The sequence below is a fragment of the Wolffia australiana genome, chromosome 2 (assembly GCF_029677425.1).
Source record: "Wolffia australiana isolate 7733 chromosome 2, ASM2967742v1".
NCBI classification, from domain to species: Eukaryota; Viridiplantae; Streptophyta; class Magnoliopsida; order Alismatales; family Araceae; genus Wolffia; species Wolffia australiana.
The window spans coordinates 4,525,746-4,545,765 of record NC_135836.1 but is presented as its reverse complement, the minus strand read 5'-3'; the positions used below and the strand labels follow the sequence as shown (position 1 = coordinate 4,545,765).

Here is a 20,020-nt window from a genome sequence, read left to right as displayed (position 1 = left end):
GCTTCCCAGACCCCAAAGGGGGCCTAGTAAAACGGGGCCTTCGATTTTATCCTGAACGCACTTGAGCTAACTGGGGAGCATTTCACACCTTCCGAGCCTAATTCGCGTTTTAAACTCGTTAAAAGTCTTGCGTTGTGCACCTGCCATGCGGATGTGGTCGTTAAAGCTTATTCCGGCCTCAGCTGGTGCGACGCTGAGAAGCATCGCCCGTGATGTTGAGGATGGCCCAATGTACTTACGCTGGATGTGTGACGCCGGCCCCGCCCCCTCAGTTCCTCTAAGCATCAGGTCGCGTCCACATCGACCTCCAAGTATACCGCGGTAACACGCCGCCCTCTTCTCTGCGTGCGTTGCCCCGGCCACACAGCATATCTCTTTGAAATCCACGTCGCTGTTCGTGGCCTTAATATCAGTCCTCCAACCGCGAGATGTTTTTTTCCCCGTTTATCGGGATGCAAGACTACGCAAAAGGAGGCCAGGAGGCGCGCGCTGGATCGTTCCCCACCCACTCGCCAACTGCCGCCGTCATCAAACCTCTCCCTTTCAGCGTGTGACTTTACATGGATGCTTTGACCCGGACACCTGGCCCCTCTGGGTTCCCTATATATAGCGGCGCATGCCGCCTACAGAAATCATCCGGGCCTCCATATTTCTCATCTTTGTTTCCCTGCCCCCCGTCGCCGCCCCCCAAGTCTCTACTTTACCATGGCCGGGAAGACTGAACTTGTGGCGACCTTCTTGATCCTAAACCTGGTTCTCTTCCCACTTGCATCGGCACAGCTGCTCACGGCTATCACTAGCTGCGTCGGCGGCCTCCTCCAAGTTGCCGCGTGCGGTCCTGCACTCAACCTCATCAAGATCGGTGGAATCACCGATGCCGTCACGAGCAGCTGCTGTGCGCTGATTGCAACCCTTACGCCTGTGCAGGCCGGTAAATGCCTCTGTGCCGTAGCCAAGATTAACGTTCTTGGGCTCGTCGTCGACGTCAACCTCCCGGGGGACATAAACCTGTTGCTCAAGGCCTGCGGCCAGCAGGTTCAACTCCTTGGATGCTAAGGGAGCTGCCCACGACGTTATCCGCACAGATTTCACGCCCGGATTTTCCGTAACTTTGTTGCCGCAACCCTCCTCGTCTTTCCTAGTCATCAGCATTCCGTTCAGTTCATGTCGCCCCCCTTGTAACAGCCTCTGTCTCAAGCCCCTTCCACCCCGCCGGGGTACGACATCTTGTTTAAGGCCTGACCCGCTATGATGCGTCCCCTGATAATAAAAGCGAGGGCTCCTCTCTCCTCCTCCTCGTGTTCTGCCCTCCGCGCACCGTGCAAGACGTCCTTGGTTGACACACATTTATCTTCCGGATAATAAACCTTAAAAAAAGACTCTCGGTCATACACCTCTGTGTTGGCTTCTTTCATTGTAGGGCACATACTAATAAACATCCGCTCCCGCTTTTCAATGTCTTTTCTCAAGCCTCGAGAACTCTCGAGAGGAGCCCCAGAGTATCATAAAAGTCAGGAAGACAGTGTGGGAAATGAAACTACAGAATCATTCTAGGACGCTCTACGCGGGACACGGGAGCTCACTGTTGTAAGCAAGACGAAGATGCGTCCGAATCGAAGAATGTCTTCTAAACACTAGCCCAAGGGAGGAACGATGATCAGTTGTCACGGAGCTTTCCCGACCAAAGGCGCTGATCTCTTCGCGCGACCCGGTTCTTCTTCGCAGAACTAGCATACGCATACCCGTTAGCCAGCTCGATCTTAAACGTTGTAAAGTAATTTTAACAACGAAATCATCCATCTTCGAGCACGGTATTCGGCCAGGAAAGCTTGCAAAAGATCATGCGTTTTCAAGCACAATATTTGGGCATGAAAGGTTGAAAAAGATGGTCCATTTTGAAGCCCAAATATTTGGTCGCGAATGAACAGTATTTCATAGTAGAGTACGACGGATAATAGAGTACGTTCCCCAGTAGGCCAAGTGCATTCTCTGCCACTCGAAGATGCCGAGGAAGGAAAATTTGCCGGATCTTCAAGAAAAATATTAGGTTATCTTTAACAAGCATTCTGACATACAGTATTCAATCATGCGGTAGATTCTTTACCCTCCACCTTACAGATGTAGGTCTTCCTCCTATTGAATCAAGGGCCTCTTTCTGTGTGTGTGTGTGTCTCTCTCTGTATCTCTGTCTGCCCATGTATCTCATATTGTTTTCTCTCTTAATCTCAATCTCTCCCTCCCCCCTCTCTCCCTCTCCGTCTCCCTCTTACTCTCTTTCTCTCGCTCCATCTGTCTGCGTCTTTTTCTCTCTTTCTCTCTCTCTACCACACTGTTTGTCGGACTCAGTTTCTCTCCTCTGCCTCCCGTGTCTTTCTGTCTCTCTCTTGGCATCCCATCTTACTCGCTTTGTCTCTCTGGCTCTGCGTTTCTCTCCGTCTCTGTCTCTCACCCTCTTTCTCTCTTAATGTGTCTCTTGAGCTCTCTCTCTCTCTCTCTCTCTCTCTCTTACTTTCTCTCTCTCTCTCTCTTGGTCTCTCTCTTTCACTCTATTTCTTGGTCTCTCTCACGTTCTCTTTTGCGATCTCTTGGTCTCTATCTCCCTCTCTATCTCCCTCCCTCTCTCTCGCTCTCTATCTCAATCTAGCGCCTCTTCTTTATCCCCCCTGGTCTCCGTCTCATTCTTCTTGTTGATGTGTCTGTCTGGGTCTCTACCTCTTTTGCTTTTGGTCAATCTCTCTCTTTCTCTTTCTTACGGCTCTCTTGTTCTCTCCCCCTCTTTCTCTCTCTTTCTATCCTTATCTCTCTCTTTCCCAAACGATCTCTCCATCTGTTTTGACCAGGGTTGCCGTCCCTCGGCTTTTTTCTTCGGATTTTGTCATCTGCTCTCGCCATCTCTCACGCACTATCTCTCCTTCGTTTTCTCCTTTCTTCTTAATCACCCTACCTCTCTCCAGTTCTCTCTGTCTCTCTCCCTTTCTCTTCCTTTTTTACTGGGCGCTCTCTCTTCTACTTTAACGACTGTTTCTGTTTCTCCCTTTTTTTTCTCTTGAATTTTCTATGCTCTACCGCTCTTGAACTTTTATTTTCTAGGCAATTGCATTTCTCTCAGAGAAAAGATTTTCCCTTCTCTTTCGGGCCCAGTGCATTTCACCGCTCTTGAACTTCCGTCTCTCGGTTTCCTTCCAGCTCATTTCACTTGCGTTCACCCTCCCGCACGCAATTTCACATTTCTCACTCTCTTCGTTTCATTCTCTCGATCTTTGTCCCTCTGTTTTTTTCTTATCTACGTTGGTCGCGTAAATCTCTCTTCGGCTCTCCCTCACCTCTCGCTCTCTCTCTAAGAGACCCACACACACAAGGTGTCTCTCGCCGTCTCACTCTTTCTCAACCTCTCCTTTCTCTCTCGCAAATTTCACCGTGTCTCTACCTCTCTTTCTCCCCCGCAATCTCACTCCCCTCTCTCTTTCGCTCCCGAAATCTCACTCTTCCTCTCTTTCTCTCCCTCTCTCCCGCAATGTCACTGTGTCTCTACCTCTCTTTCTCCCTCGCAATCTCACTCTCCTCTCTCTTTCGCTCCCGCAATCTCACTCTCCGTCTCTCTCTCTCTCTCTCCCGCAATCTCACTCTCCGTCTCTCTCTCTCTCTCTCTCTCTCCCCCCCTCTCCCTCTCCCTCTCTCTCTCTCTCTCTCTCTCCCGCAATCTCACTCTCCGTCTCTCTCTCTCTCTCTCTCCCGCAATCTCACTCTCCGTCTCTCTCTCTCTCTCTCTCTCTCTCTCTCTCCCGCACTCTCTCTCTCCCTCTCTCTCTCTCTCTCTCTCCCGCACTCTCACTCTCCCTCTCTCTCTCTCTCTCTCTCTCTCTCTCTCTCTCCCGCAATCTCACTCTCCGTCCCTGCCTCTCTCTCTTTCTCTTCCCCGGAATCTCACTGTCCCTCTCTCTCTCTCTCCATCCCTCCATAATTTCACTCTCCGCCTCTCTCTCTCTCTCTCGCTCGCAATCTATCTCTGTGCCTCGCTCTCTCCTTCTCTTCCGCAAGCTCACTCACTCTTTCTCTCTCTCTCGTACTGTGTCTCTCTCTCTCCCAAACTCACTCTCTCTCTCGCTCTCACCTTCCTTTCTCTCGCAATCTCTGTGCGTTTCTCTCTGCGAATCTCGCTCGCCCTCTGTCTCTCTTTATCTCTCTCCCCCCCGCCCCCTCTCTGTCTTTCTCTCTCGCTTGAATCTCTTTGTGTCGCTCGCGCTCTCTCTCGGTCTCTCGTTATCTCTTTGTCGGCCGCTCTGTTTCTCTAGCCCGGGTTTTTGTTATCTCCCGCTCTCTCTACCTCTCTGTGACTCTCATTTTGCGCTCTCTTATTTGCGATCTCTCTCTCTCTCTCCCGTGTTATCCCTCTCTCCCCTCTCTTTCCTTCGCCATTTCTCTTTTTCCTCCTGGCTCTCTTTTCTCGCTCCCTTCTTCGCGATCTCTCGCCGTCTCTCTTCTTCGCTATTTCTCTTTTTTCCTCTCTGGCTCTCTCTCTAAATCTCCCTCCCTCGCGGGCTATCCCTATATCTCTCCCCCTCAATCTCTATCTCTCTCGCTGAGTGTCTTATTCGCTGTCCTTCTCTCTGGCTCTCCTTCGCTCTCTCTCTTTTCGCTATCTTCGTGTCTCTCCCAAACCCAACGTCCCGAATTTTCTCTCTCTGCATGTGTCTTTGTCTGTTTGTCAACTTCTCTTGGGGTCTGTCCCTCTCTCCGTCTGCGCTCGCCGCCCAACTCTCCGTTTGCGGAGGGGTTACGTCGCTCAGGGCCGCGTAGGATTTTCAAGGGGTGGGTTGGACCAAGGACCCATTTGTCCATATGGCCGTTTTTTTTATTTTCTGGATTAGGCCCGGCCTTTAGTACTCGATGCTGACTCCTAAATGAATCCCCCCTTTGCGCAGTAAGCATCTCCATAAATACAATGGCGTCGGGCGTAGCCCGAGGCCTGCTGGCGGTTAGGAGTTAGGGGCTGGCCTTCCAGTGTTATGGCGAAGGCCGTCCAGCCTTTTATATGTTTATGACGATGTTAGTGTGGGCGGTGGATCTTTGGGGTTGATGAGGGGATGGGATGTGGGAGACGTGCAACGATGGACAAAATGGTGATGCTCTTTAGAAATGGTGTTGAGTGGTGTTGCAGAATGGCGTTGAAACTTGTGATACAATATCAGCCGTGTGCGCGAGACTAGGATTAAACGCCTAGTCATACCTTATTGGGCGTCATAACCGTACTGGGAGTTAGCAAGCGGGTCTCGCTCTGGGAGGCTTCCCAGACCCCAAAGGGGGCCTAGTAAAACGGGGCCTTCGATTTTATCCTGAACGCACTTGAGCTAACTGGGGAGCATTTCACACCTTCCGAGCCTAATTCGCGTTTTAAACTCGTTAAAAGTCTTGCGTTGTGCACCTGCCATGCGGATGTGGTCGTTAAAGCTTATTCCGGCCTCAGCTGGTGCGACGCTGAGAAGCATCGCCCGTGATGTTGAGGATGGCCCAATGTACTTACGCTGGATGTGTGACGCCGGCCCCGCCCCCTCAGTTCCTCTAAGCATCAGGTCGCGTCCACATCGACCTCCAAGTATACCGCGGTAACACGCCGCCCTCTTCTCTGCGTGCGTTGCCCCGGCCACACAGCATATCTCTTTGAAATCCACGTCGCTGTTCGTGGCCTTAATATCAGTCCTCCAACCGCGAGATGTTTTTTTCCCCGTTTATCGGGATGCAAGACTACGCAAAAGGAGGCCAGGAGGGCGCGCCGCTGGATCGTTCCCCCACCCCACTCGCCAACTGCCGCCGTCATCAAACCTCTCCCTTTCAGCGTGTGACTTTACATGGATGCTTTGACCCGGACACCTGGCCCCTCTGGGTTCCCTATATATAGCGGCGCATGCCGCCTACAGAAATCATCCGGGCCTCCATATTTCTCATCTTTGTTTCCCTGCCCCCGTCGCGCCCCAAGTCTCTACTTTACCATGGCGGAAGACTGAACTTGTGGCGACCTTCTTGATCCTAAACCTGGTTCTCTTCCACTTGCATCGGCACAGCTGCTCACGGCTATCACTAGCTGCGTCGGCGGCCTCCTCAAGTTGCGCGTGCGATCCTGCACTCAACCTCATCAAGATCGGTGGAATCACCGATGCCGTCCTGAGCAGCTGCTGTGCGCTGATTGCAACCTTACGCCTGTGCAGGCGGTAAATGCCTCTGTGCGTAGCCAAGATTAACGTTCTTGGGCTGTCGTCGACGTCAACCTCCGGGGACATAAACCTGTTGCTCAAGGCTGCGGCCAGCAGGTTCAACTCTTGGATGCTAAGGAGCTGCACGACGTTATCCGCACAGATTTCACGCCGGATTTTCCGTAACTTTGTTGCCGCAACCCTCCTCGTCTTTCCTAGTCATCAGCATTCCGTTCAGTTCATGTCGCCCCCCTTGTAACAGCCTCTGTCTCAAGCCCCTTCCACCCCGCCGGGGTACGACATCTTGTTTAAGGCCTGACCCGCTATGATGCGTCCCCTGATAATAAGCGAGGCTCCTCTCTCCTCCTCCTCGTGTTCTGCCCTCCCGCACCGTGCAAGACGTCCTTGGTTGACACACATTTATCTTCCGGATAATAAACCTTAAAAAAAGACTCTCGGTCATACACCTCTGTGTTGGCTTCTTTCATTGTAGGGCACATACTAATAAACATCCGCTCCCGCTTTTCAATGTCTTTTCTCAAGCCTCGAGAACTCTCGAGAGGAGCCGTAAGTGTATCATAAAAGTCAGGAAGACAGTGTGGGAAATGAAACTACAGAATCATTCTAGGACGCTCTACGCGGGACACGGGAGCTCACTGTTGTAAGCAAGACGAAGATGCGTCCGAATCGAAGAATGTCTTCTAAACACTAGCCCAAGGGAGGAACGATGATCAGTTGTCACGGAGCTTTCCCGACCAAAGGCGCTGATCTCTTCGCGCGACCCGGTTCTTCTTCGCAGAACTAGCATACGCATACCCGTTAGCCAGCTCGATCTTAAACGTTGTAAAGTAATTTTAACAACGAAATCATCCATCTTCGAGCACGGTATTCGGCCAGGAAAGCTTGCAAAAGATCATGCGTTTTCAAGCACAATATTTGGGCATGAAAGGTTGAAAAAGATGGTCCATTTTGAAGCCCAAATATTTGGTCGCGAATGAACAGTATTTCATAGTAGAGTACGACGGATAATAGAGTACGTTCCCCAGTAGGCCAAGTGCATTCTCTGCCACTCGAAGATGCCGAGGAAGGAAAATTTGCCGGATCTTCAAGAAAAATATTAGGTTATCTTTAACAAGCATTCTGACATACAGTATTCAATCATGCGGTAGATTCTTTACCCTCCACCTTACAGATGTAGGTCTTCCTCCTATTGAATCAAGGGCCTCTTTCTGTGTGTGTGTGTGTCTCTCTGTATCTCTGTCTGCCCATGTATCTCATATTGTTTTCTCTCTTAATCTCAATCTCTCCCTCCCCCCTCTCTCCCTCTCCGTCTCCCTCTTACTCTCTTTCTCTCGCTCCATCTTTACGCGTCTATCTCTCTCTCTCTCTCTCTCTCTACCACACTGTTTGTCGGACTCAGTTTCTCTCACTCTGCCTCCCCGTGTCTTTCTGTCTCTCTCTTGGCATCCCATCTTACTCGCTTTGTCTCTCTGGCTCTGCGTTTCTCTCCGTCTCTGTCTCTCACCCTCTTTCTCTCTTAATGTGTCTCTTGAGCTCTCTCTCTCTCTCTCTCTCTCACTTACTTTCTCTCTCCTATCTCTTGGTCTCTCTCTTACACTCTATTTCTTGGTCTCTCTCACGTTCTCTTTAGCGATCTCTTGGTCTCTATCTCCCTCTCTATCTCCCTCCCTCTCTCTCGCTCTCTATCTCAATCTAGCGCCTCTTCTTTATCCCCCCTGGTCTCCGTCTCATTCTTCTTGTTGATGTGTCTGTCTGGGTCTCTACCTCTTTTGCTTTTGGTCAATCTCTCTCTTTCTCTTTCTTACGGCTCTCTTGTTCTCTCCCCCTCTTTCTCTCTCTTTCTATCCTTATCTCTCTCTTTCCCAAACGATCTCTCCATCTGTTTTGACCAGGGTTGCCGTCCCTCGGCTTTTTTCTTCGGATTTTGTCATCTGCTCTCGCCATCTCTCACGCACTATCTCTCCTTCGTTTTCTCCTTTCTTCTTAATCACCCTACCTCTCTCCAGTTCTCTCTGTCTCTCTCCCTTTCTCTTCCTTTTTTACTGGGCGCTCTCTCTTCTACTTTAACGACTGTTTCTGTTTCTCCCTTTTTTTTTTCTCTTGAATTTTCTATGCTCTACCGCTCTTGAACTTTTATTTTCTAGGCAATTGCATTTCTCTCAGAGAAAAAGGGATTTTCCCTTCTCTTTCGGAGCCCAGTGCATTTCACCGCTCTTGAACTTCCGTCTCTCGGTTTTTCTTCCAGCTCATTTCACTTGCGTTCACCCTCCCGCACGCAATTTCACATTTCTCACTCTCTTCGTTTCATTCTCTCGATCTTTGTCCCTCTGTTTTTTTCTTATCTACGTTGGTCGCGTAAATCTCTCTTCGGCTCTCCCTCACCTCTCGCTCTCTCTCTAAGAGACCCACACGCACAAGGTTTCTCTCGCCGGCGCACGCTTTCTCAACCTCTCCTTTCTCTCTCGCAAATTTCACCGTGTCTCTACCTCTCTTTCTCCCCCGCAATCTCACTCCCCTCTCTCTTTCGCTCCCGAAATCTCACTCTTCCTCTCTTTCTCTCCCTCTCTCCCGCAATGTCACTGTGTCTCTACCTCTCTTTCTCCCTCGCAATCTCACTCTCCTCTCTCTTTCGCTCCCGCAATCTCACTCTCCGTCTCTCTCTCTCTCTCTCCCGCAATCTCACTCTCCGTCTCTCTCTCTCTCTCTCTCTCTCCCCCCCCCCCTCTCTCTCTCTCTCTCTCTCTCTCTCTCTCTCCCGCAATCTCACTCTCCGTCTCTCTCTCTCTCTCTCTCCCGCAATCTCACTCTCCGTCTCTCTCTCTCTCTCTCTCTCTCTCTCTCTCTCTCCCTCTCTCTCTCTCCCTCTCTCGCTCTCTCTCTCTCCCGCAGTCTCACTCTCCGTCTCTCTCTCTCTCTCTCTCTCTCTCTCTCTCTCTCCCGCAATCTCACTCTCCGTCCCTGCCTCTCTCTCTTTCTCTTCCCCGGAATCTCACTGTCCCTCTCTCTCTCTCTCCCTCCCTCCCGCAATTTCACTCTCCGCCTCTCTCTCTCTCTCTCGCTCGCAATCTATCTCTGTGCCTCGCTCTCTCCTTCTCTTCCGCAAGCTCACTCACTCTTTCTCTCTCTCTCGTACTGTGTCTCTCTCTCTCCCAAACTCACTCTCTCTCTCGCTCTCACCTTCCTTTCTCTCGCAATCTCTGTGCGTTTCTCTCTGCGAATCTCGCTCGCCCTCTGTCTCTCTTTATCTCTCTCCCCCCCCCCCCCTCTCTCTGTCTTTCTCTCTCGCTCTGCACCTCTTTTTGTCGCTCATGTCTCTCTCGGTCTCTCGTTATCTCTTTGTCGGCCGCTCTGTTTCTCTAGCCCGGGTTTTTGTTATCTCCCGCTCTCTCTACCTCTCTGTGACTCTCATTTTGCGCTCTCTTATTTGCGATCTCTCTCTCTCTCTCCCGTGTTATCCCTCTCTCCCCCTCTCTTTCCTTCGCCATTTCTCTTTTTTCCTCCCTGGCTCTCTTTTTCTCGCTCCCTTCTTCGCGATCTCTCGCCGTCTCTCTTCTTCGCTATTTCTCTTTTTTCCTCTCTGGCTCTCTCTCTAAATCTCCCTCCCTCGCGGGCTATCCCTATATCTCTCCCCCTCAATCTCTATCTCTCTCGCTGAGTGTCTTATTCGCTGTCCTTCTCTCTGGCTCTCCTTCGCTCTCTCTCTTTTCGCTATCTTCGTGTCTCTCCCAAACCCAACGTCCCGAATTTTCTCTCTCTGCATGTGTCTTTGTCTGTTTGTCAACTTCTCTTGGGGTCTGTCCTCTCTCCGTCTGCGCTCGCCGCCCAACTCTCCGTTTGCGGAGGGGTTACGTCGCTCAGGGCCGCGTAGGATTTTCAAGGGGTGGGTTGGACCAAGGACCCATTTGTCCATATGGCCGTTTTTTTTATTTTCTGGATTAGGCCCGGCCTTTAGTACTCGATGCTGACTCCTAAATGAATCCCCCCTTTGCGCAGTAAGCATCTCCATAAATACAATGGCGTCGGGCGTAGCCCGAGGCCTGCTGGCGGTTAGGAGTTAGGGGCTGGCCTTCCAGTGTTATGGCGAAGGCCGTCCAGCCTTTATATGTTTATGACGATGTTAGTGTGGGCGGTGGATCTTTGGGGTTGATGAGGGGATGGGATGTGGGAGACGTGCAGCAACGATGGACAAAATGGTGATGCTCTTTAGAAATGGTGTTGAGTGGTGTTGCAGAATGGCGTTGAAACTTGTGATACAATATCAGCCGTGTGCGCTGAGACTAGGATTAAACGCCTAGTCATACCTTATTGGGCGCCATAACTGCTTTGGAGTTAGCAAGCTGGTCTCGCTCTGAGGCTTCCCAGACCCCAAAGGGGCCTAGTAAACGGGCCTTCGATTTTATCCTGAACGCACTTGAGCTAACTGGGAGCATTTCACACCTTCCGAGCCTAATTCGCGTTTTAAACTCGTTAAAGTCTTGCGTTGTGCACCTGCCATGCGGATGTGGTCGTTAAAGCTTATTCCGGCCTCAGCTGGTGCGACGCTGAGAAGCATCGCCCGTGATGTTGAGGATGGCCCAATGTACTTACGCTGGATGTGTGACGCCGGCCCCGCCCCCTCAGTTCCTCTAAGCATCAGGTCGCGTCCACATCGACCTCCAAGTATACCGCGGTAACACGCGCCTTCTTCTCTGCGTCGTTGCCCGGCCACACAGCATATCTCTTTGAAATCCACGCCGCTGTTCGTGGCCTTAATATCAGTCCTCCAACCGCGAGATGTTTTTCCCGCTTATCGATGCAAGACTACGCAAAAGGAGGCCAGGAGGGCGCGCCGCTGGATCGTTCCCCCACCCCACTCGCCAACTGCCGCCGTCATCAAACCTCTCCCTTTCAGCGTGTGACTTTACATGGATGCTTTGACCCGGACACCTGGCCCCTCTGGGTTCCCTATATATAGCGGCGCATGCCGCCTACAGAAATCATCCGGGCCTCCATATTTCTCATCTTTGTTTCCCTGCCCCGTCGCGCCCCCAAGTCTCTACTTTACCATGGCCGGGAAGACTGAACTTGTGGCGACCTTCTTGATCCTAAACCTGGTTCTCTTCCCACTTGCATCGGCACAGCTGCTCACGGCTATCACTAGCTGCGTCGGCGGCCTCCTCCAAGTTGCCGCGTGCGGTCCTGCACTCAACCTCATCAAGATCGGTGGAATCACCGATGCCGTCACGAGCAGCTGCTGTGCGCTGATTGCAACCCTTACGCCTGTGCAGGCCGGTAAATGCCTCTGTGCCGTAGCCAAGATTAACGTTCTTGGGCTCGTCGTCGACGTCAACCTCCCGGGGGACATAAACCTGTTGCTCAAGGCCTGCGGCCAGCAGGTTCAACTCCTTGGATGCTAAGGGAGCTGCCCACGACGTTATCCGCACAGATTTCACGCCCGGATTTTCCGTAACTTTGTTGCCGCAACCCTCCTCGTCTTTCCTAGTCATCAGCATTCCGTTCAGTTCATGTCGCCCCCCTTGTAACAGCCTCTGTCTCAAGCCCCTTCCACCCCGCCGGGGTACGACATCTTGTTTAAGGCCTGACCCGCTATGATGCGTCCCCTGATAATAAAAGCGAGGGCTCCTCTCTCCTCCTCCTCGTGTTCTGCCCTCCGCGCACCGTGCAAGACGTCCTTGGTTGACACACATTTATCTTCCGGATAATAAACCTTAAAAAAAGACTCTCGGTCATACACCTCTGTGTTGGCTTCTTTCATTGTAGGGCACATACTAATAAACATCCGCTCCCGCTTTTCAATGTCTTTTCTCAAGCCTCGAGAACTCTCGAGAGGAGCCCCAAGAGTATCATAAAAGTCAGGAAGACAGTGTGGGAAATGAAACTACAGAATCATTCTAGGACGCTCTACGCGGGACACGGGAGCTCACTGTTGTAAGCAAGACGAAGATGCGTCCGAATCGAAGAATGTCTTCTAAACACTAGCCCAAGGGAGGAACGATGATCAGTTGTCACGGAGCTTTCCCGACCAAAGGCGCTGATCTCTTCGCGCGACCCGGTTCTTCTTCGCAGAACTAGCATACGCATACCCGTTAGCCAGCTCGATCTTAAACGTTGTAAAGTAATTTTAACAACGAAATCATCCATCTTCGAGCACGGTATTCGGCCAGGAAAGCTTGCAAAAGATCATGCGTTTTCAAGCACAATATTTGGGCATGAAAGGTTGAAAAAGATGGTCCATTTTGAAGCCCAAATATTTGGTCGCGAATGAACAGTATTTCATAGTAGAGTACGACGGATAATAGAGTACGTTCCCCAGTAGGCCAAGTGCATTCTCTGCCACTCGAAGATGCCGAGGAAGGAAAATTTGCCGGATCTTCAAGAAAAATATTAGGTTATCTTTAACAAGCATTCTGACATACAGTATTCAATCATGCGGTAGATTCTTTACCCTCCACCTTACAGATGTAGGTCTTCCTCCTATTGAATCAAGGGCCTCTTTCTGTGTGTGTGTGTGTCTCTCTCTGTATCTCTGTCTGCCCATGTATCTCATATTGTTTTCTCTCTTAATCTCAATCTCTCCCTCCCCCCTCTCTCCCTCTCCGTCTCCCTCTTACTCTCTTTCTCTCGCTCCATCTTTACGCGTCTATCTCTCTCTCTCTCTCTCTCTCTACCACACTGTTTGTCGGACTCAGTTTCTCTCACTCTGCCTCCCCGTGTCTTTCTGTCTCTCTCTTGGCATCCCATCTTCCTCGCTTTGTCTCTCTGGCTCTGCGTTTCTCTCCGTCTCTGTCTCTCACCCTCTTTCTCTCTTAATGTGTCTCTTGAGCTCTCTCTCTCTCTCTCTCTCTCACTTACTTTCTCTCTCCCTATCTCTTGGTCTCTCTCTTACACTCTATTTCTTGGTCTCTCTCACGTTCTCTTTAGCGATCTCTTGGTCTCTATCTCCCTCTCTATCTCCCTCCCTCTCTCTCGCTCTCTATCTCAATCTAGCGCCTCTTCTTTATCCCCCCTGGTCTCCGTCTCATTCTTCTTGTTGATGTGTCTGTCTGGGTCTCTACCTCTTTTGCTTTTGGTCAATCTCTCTCTTTCTCTTTCTTACGTATCTCTTTGTCTCTCCTCCTCTTTCTCTCTCTTTCTCTCCTTTTCTCTCTCTTTCCCAAACGATCTCTCCATCTGTTTTGACCAGGGTTGCCGTCCCTCGGCTTTTTTCTTCGGATTTTGTCATCTGCTCTCGCCATCTCTCACGCACTATCTCTCCTTCGTTTTCTCCTTTCTTCTTAATCACCCTACCTCTCTCCAGTTCTCTCTGTCTCTCTCCCTTTCTCTTCCTTTTTTACTGGGCGCTCTCTCTTCTACTTTAACGACTGTTTCTGTTTCTCCCTTTTTTTTTTCTCTTGAATTTTCTATGCTCTACCGCTCTTGAACTTTTATTTTCTAGGCAATTGCATTTCTCTCAGAGAAAAAGGGATTTTCCCTTCTCTTTCGGAGCCCAGTGCATTTCACCGCTCTTGAACTTCCGTCTCTCGGTTTTTCTTCCAGCTCATTTCACTTGCGTTCACCCTCCCGCACGCAATTTCACATTTCTCACTCTCTTCGTTTCATTCTCTCGATCTTTGTCCCTCTGTTTTTTTCTTATCTACGTTGGTCGCGTAAATCTCTCTTCGGCTCTCCCTCACCTCTCGCTCTCTCTCTAAGAGACCCACACACACAAGGTGTCTCTCGCCGTCTCACTCTTTCTCAACCTCTCCTTTCTCTCTCGCAAATTTCACCGTGTCTCTACCTCTCTTTCTCCCCCGCAATCTCACTCCCCTCTCTCTTTCGCTCCCGAAATCTCACTCTTCCTCTCTTTCTCTCCCTCTCTCCCGCAATGTCACTGTGTCTCTACCTCTCTTTCTCCCTCGCAATCTCACTCTCCTCTCTCTTTCGCTCCCGCAATCTCACTCTCCGTCTCTCTCTCTCTCTCTCCCGCAATCTCACTCTCCGTCTCTCTCTCTCTCTCTCTCTCTCCCGCAATCTCACTCTCCGTCTCTCTCTCTCTCTCTCTCTCCCGCACTCTCTCTCTCCCTCTCTCTCTCTCTCTCTCTCCCGCAATCTCACTCTCCGTCTCTCTCTCTCTCTCTCTCTCTCTCTCTCTCCCGCAATCTCACTCTCCGTCTCTCGCTCTCTCTCTCCCCCGCATTCTCACTCTCCCTCTCTCTCTCTCTCTCTCTCTCTCTCTCTCTCTCTCTCTCTCTCTCCCGCAATCTCACTCTCCGTCCCTGCCTCTCTCTCTTTCTCTTCCCCGGAATCTCACTGTCCCTCTCTCTCTCTCTCCATCCCTCCCGCAATTTCACTCTCCGCCTCTCTCTCTCTCTCGCTCGCAATCTATCTCTGTGCCTCGCTCTCTCCTTCTCTTCCGCAAGCTCACTCACTCTTTCTCTCTCTCTCGTACTGTGTCTCTCTCTCTCCCAAACTCACTCTCTCTCTCGCTCTCACCTTCCTTTCTCTCGCAATCTCTGTGCGTTTCTCTCTGCGAATCTCGCTCGCCCTCTGTCTCTCTTTATCTCTCTCCCCCCCGCCCCCTCTCTCTGTCTTTCTCTCTCGCTTGGAATCTCTTTGTGTCGCTCGCGGTCTCTCTCGGTCTCTCGTTATCTCTCTGTCGCCCGCTCTGTTTCTCTCGCCCCGGCTTTTGTTCTCTCCCGCTCTCTCTCCCTCTCTGTGACTCTCATCTTGCGCTCTCTCACTCGCGCTCTCTCTCTCTCTCTCTCCCGTGTTATCCCTCTCTCCCCCTCTCTTTCCTTCGCCATTTCTCTTTTTCCTCCTGGCTCTCTTTTTCTCGCTCCCTTCTTCGCGATCTCTCGCCGTCTCTCTTCTTCGCTATTTCTCTTTTTTCCTCTCTGGCTCTCTCTCTAAATCTCCCTCCCTCGCGGGCTATCCCTATATCTCTCCCCCTCAATCTCTATCTCTCTCGCTGAGTGTCTTATTCGCTGTCCTTCTCTCTGGCTCTCCTTCGCTCTCTCTCTTTTCGCTATCTTCGTGTCTCTCCCAAACCCAACGTCCCGAATTTTCTCTCTCTGCATGTGTCTTTGTCTGTTTGTCAACTTCTCTTGGGGTCTGTCCCTCTCTCCGTCTGCGCTCGCCGCCCAACTCTCCGTTTGCGGAGGGGTTACGTCGCTCAGGGCCGCGTAGGATTTTCAAGGGGTGGGTTGGACCAAGGACCCATTTGTCCATATGGCCGTTTTTTTTATTTTCTGGATTAGGCCCGGCCTTTAGTACTCGATGCTGACTCCTAAATGAATCCCCCCTTTGCGCAGTAAGCATCTCCATAAATACAATGGCGTCGGGCGTAGCCCGAGGCCTGCTGGCGGTTAGGAGTTAGGGGCTGGCCTTCCAGTGTTATGGCGAAGGCCGTCCAGCCTTTTATATGTTTATGACGATGTTAGTGTGGGCGGTGGATCTTTGGGGTTGATGAGGGGATGGGATGTGGGAGACGTGCAGCAACGATGGACAAAATGGTGATGCTCTTTAGAAATGGTGTTGAGTGGTGTTGCAGAATGGCGTTGAAACTTGTGATACAATATCAGCCGTGTGCGCGAGACTAGGATTAAACGCCTAGTCATACCTTATTGGGCGTCATAACCGTACTGGGAGTTAGCAAGCGGGTCTCGCTCTGGGAGGCTTCCCAGACCCCAAAGGGGGCCTAGTAAAACGGGGCCTTCGATTTTATCCTGAACGCACTTGAGCTAACTGGGGAGCATTTCACACCTTCCGAGCCTAATTCGCGTTTTAAACTCGTTAAAAGTCTTGCGTTGTGCACCTGCCATGCGGATGTGGTCGTTAAAGCTTATTCCGGCCTCAGCTGGTGCGACGCTGAGAAGCATCGCCCGTGATGTTGAGGATGGCCCAATGTACTTACGCTGGATGTGTGACGCCGGCCCCGCCCCCTCAGTTCCTCTAAGCATCAGGTCGCGTCCACATCGACCTCCAAGTATACCGCGGTAACACGCCGCCCTCTTCTCTGCGTGCGTTGCCCCGGCCACACAGCATATCTCTTTGAAATCCACGTCGCTGTTCGTGGCCTTAATATCAGTCCTCCAACCGCGAGATGTTTTTTTCCCCGTTTATCGGGATGCAAGACTACGCAAAAGGAGGCCAGGAGGGCGCGCCGCTGGATCGTTCCCCCACCCCACTCGCCAACTGCCGCCGTCATCAAACCTCTCCCTTTCAGCGTGTGACTTTACATGGATGCTTTGACCCGGACACCTGGCCCCTCTGTTCCCTATATAGCGGCGCATGCCGCCTACAGAAATCATCCGGGCCTCCATATTTCTCATCTTTGTTTCCCTGCCCCCCGTCGCCGCCCCCCAAGTCTCTACTTTACCATGGCCGGGAAGACTGAACTTGTGGCGACCTTCTTGATCCTAAACCTGGTTCTCTTCCCACTTGCATCGGCACAGCTGCTCACGGCTATCACTAGCTGCGTCGGCGGCCTCCTCCAAGTTGCCGCGTGCGGTCCTGCACTCAACCTCATCAAGATCGGTGGAATCACCGATGCCGTCACGAGCAGCTGCTGTGCGCTGATTGCAACCCTTACGCCTGTGCAGGCCGGTAAATGCCTCTGTGCCGTAGCCAAGATTAACGTTCTTGGGCTCGTCGTCGACGTCAACCTCCCGGGGGACATAAACCTGTTGCTCAAGGCCTGCGGCCAGCAGGTTCAACTCCTTGGATGCTAAGGGAGCTGCCCACGACGTTATCCGCACAGATTTCACGCCCGGATTTTCCGTAACTTTGTTGCCGCAACCCTCCTCGTCTTTCCTAGTCATCAGCATTCCGTTCAGTTCATGTCGCCCCCCTTGTAACAGCCTCTGTCTCAAGCCCCTTCCACCCCGCCGGGGTACGACATCTTGTTTAAGGCCTGACCCGCTATGATGCGTCCCCTGATAATAAAAGCGAGGGCTCCTCTCTCCTCCTCCTCGTGTTCTGCCCTCCGCGCACCGTGCAAGACGTCCTTGGTTGACACACATTTATCTTCCGGATAATAAACCTTAAAAAAAGACTCTCGGTCATACACCTCTGTGTTGGCTTCTTTCATTGTAGGGCACATACTAATAAACATCCGCTCCCGCTTTTCAATGTCTTTTCTCAAGCCTCGAGAACTCTCGAGAGGAGCCCCAAGAGTATCATAAAAGTCAGGAAGACAGTGTGGGAAATGAAACTACAGAATCATTCTAGGACGCTCTACGCGGGACACGGGAGCTCACTGTTGTAAGCAAGACGAAGATGCGTCCGAATCGAAGAATGTCTTCTAAACACTAGCCCAAGGGAGGAACGATGATCAGTTGTCACGGAGCTTTCCCGACCAAAGGCGCTGATCTCTTCGCGCGACCCGGTTCTTCTTCGCAGAACTAGCATACGCATACCCGTTAGCCAGCTCGATCTTAAACGTTGTAAAGTAATTTTAACAACGAAATCATCCATCTTCGAGCACGGTATTCGGCCAGGAAAGCTTGCAAAAGATCATGCGTTTTCAAGCACAATATTTGGGCATGAAAGGTTGAAAAAGATGGTCCATTTTGAAGCCCAAATATTTGGTCGCGAATGAACAGTATTTCATAGTAGAGTACGACGGATAATAGAGTACGTTCCCCAGTAGGCCAAGTGCATTCTCTGCCACTCGAAGATGCCGAGGAAGGAAAATTTGCCGGATCTTCAAGAAAAATATTAGGTTATCTTTAACAAGCATTCTGACATACAGTATTCAATCATGCGGTAGATTCTTTACCCTCCACCTTACAGATGTAGGTCTTCCTCCTATTGAATCAAGGGCCTCTTTCTGTGTGTGTGTGTGTCTCTCTCTGTATCTCTGTCTGCCCATGTATCTCATATTGTTTTCTCTCTTAATCTCAATCTCTCCCTCCCCCCTCTCTCCCTCTCCGTCTCCCTCTTACTCTCTTTCTCTCGCTCCATCTTTACGCGTCTATCTCTCTCTCTCTCTCTCTCTCTACCACACTGTTTGTCGGACTCAGTTTCTCTCACTCTGCCTCCCCGTGTCTTTCTGTCTCTCTCTTGGCATCCCATCTTACTCGCTTTGTCTCTCTGGCTCTGCGTTTCTCTCCGTCTCTGTCTCTCACCCTCTTTCTCTCTTAATGTGTCTCTTGAGCTCTCTCTCTCTCTCTCTCTCACTTACTTTCTCTCTCCCTATCTCTTGGTCTCTCTCTTACACTCTATTTCTTGGTCTCTCTCACGTTCTCTTTAGCGATCTCTTGGTCTCTATCTCCCTCCCTCTCTCTCGCTCTCTATCTCGATCTAGCGCCTCTTCTTTATCCCCCATGCTCTCCGTCTCATTCTTCTTGTTGATGTGTCTGTCTGGGTCTCTACCTCTTTTGCTTTTGGTCAATCTATCTCTTTCTCTTTCTTATGGCTCTCTTGTTCTCTCCCCCTCTTTCTCTCTCTTTCCCAAACGCTCTCTCCATCTGTTTTGACCAGGGTTGCCGTCCCTCGGCTTTTTTCTTCGGATTTTGTCATCTGCTCTCGCCATCTCTCACGCACTATCTCTCCTTCGTTTTCTCCTTTCTTCTTAATCACCCTACCTCTCTCCAGTTCTCTCTGTCTCTCTCCCTTTCTCTTCCTTTTTTACTGGGCGCCCTCTCTTCGACTTTAACGACTGTTTCTGTTTCTCCCTTTTTTTTCTCTTGAATTTTCTATCCTCTACCGCTCTTGAACTTTTATTTTCTAGGCAATTGCATTTCTCTCAGAGAAAAAGGGATTTTCCCTTCTCTTTCGGAGCCCAGTGCATTTCACCGCTCTTGAACTTCCGTCTCTCAGTTTTTCTTTCAGCTCATTTCACTTGCGTTCACCCTCCCGCACGCAATTTCACATCTCTTACTCTCTTCGTTTCATTCTCTCGATCTTTGTCCCTCTATTTTTTTCTTATCTACGTTGGTCGCGTAAATCTCTCTTCGGCTCTCCCTCACCTCTCGCTCTCTCTCTAAGAGACCCACACACACAAGGTGTCTCTCGCCGTCTCACTCTTTCTCAACCTCTCCTTTTCTCTCAAAAATTTCCCCGTGTCTCTATCTCTCTTTCTCCCCCGCAATCTCACTCCCCTCTCTCTTTCGCTCCCGAAATCTCACTCTTCCTCTCTTTCTCTCCCTCTCTCCCGCAATGTCACCGTATCTCTGAAATGAGTGATCCTCACCGTTGGATCATCATCTAATAGTTTGTTTTATTTAGGTGCAGGAGTTAAATCGTAGCCGTCGGATCTATTGAGTTATAACGGCATCCATGAAGCCACGATGGAAGAAAGTGGGGCCCAATGGTTACAACTGCTATTTTTACATCTCTGTTTGTTTAAATGCCCGACTTGTGGGCGCTGTTTGTATGAGTGCGTGAACTTGGTGTGTTCCTTCTCTTCTTCTAGTGCTTCTTTTTTTGGTTCTTCTCTTGTCCTTGAGTGCTAGGCCTGCTGCAGATCTTTCCTTGAGAGCCCTTTGTGCTTACAAGTGGTATCTGAGCCTTCTGATTCCAGGGATCTGCCGTAATGCCAAAGCGAGGAGAAACATCAACCCAAGGAGAGAAGGCTACGCCTGATGACTCGAGGAGGAAGCTCGAGGTCATAGTACCAACGCCGCTAACACAACTTTTAGCGACAAACTACCGGCAGTGGGCTATGAGAATGGAGAGGCATCTCGACGCCCCTAATCTATGGGATGTTGTGTCTGGAGCCGAGACGAATCAAGAGGAAGACAGGTTAGCTCTTTCCGCCATGCTAGCTGCGATTCCAGAAACTTCAGGAGTGCAGCTGGATATCAAGAAAAGTGCTAAGGAGAACTAGG

At 50.8% G+C, this 20,020-nt stretch overlaps 3 protein-coding genes across 3 annotated transcripts; all 3 read left to right on the top strand.

The window, feature by feature from the left end:
• Positions 1–638: 638 nt before the first annotated feature.
• On the top strand, positions 639–1,293 carry LOC144716581 (14 kDa proline-rich protein DC2.15-like). The gene has a single exon (XM_078591739.1). The coding sequence runs from the start codon at positions 706–708 to the stop codon at positions 1,054–1,056; it is 351 nt and encodes a 116-aa protein (XP_078447865.1). The 5' UTR covers positions 639–705; the 3' UTR covers positions 1,057–1,293.
• A 9,939-nt stretch (positions 1,294–11,232) lies between these two features.
• Positions 11,233–11,842, top strand: LOC144716580 (14 kDa proline-rich protein DC2.15-like). The gene has a single exon (XM_078591738.1). It carries the CDS (start codon positions 11,255–11,257, stop codon positions 11,603–11,605), a length of 351 nt encoding a protein of 116 aa, XP_078447864.1. The 5' UTR covers positions 11,233–11,254; the 3' UTR covers positions 11,606–11,842.
• A 4,658-nt stretch (positions 11,843–16,500) lies between these two features.
• LOC144716579 (14 kDa proline-rich protein DC2.15-like) lies at positions 16,501–17,155 on the top strand. The gene has a single exon (XM_078591737.1). It carries the CDS (start codon positions 16,568–16,570, stop codon positions 16,916–16,918), a length of 351 nt encoding a protein of 116 aa, XP_078447863.1. The 5' UTR covers positions 16,501–16,567; the 3' UTR covers positions 16,919–17,155.
• Positions 17,156–20,020: the final 2,865 nt, after the last annotated feature.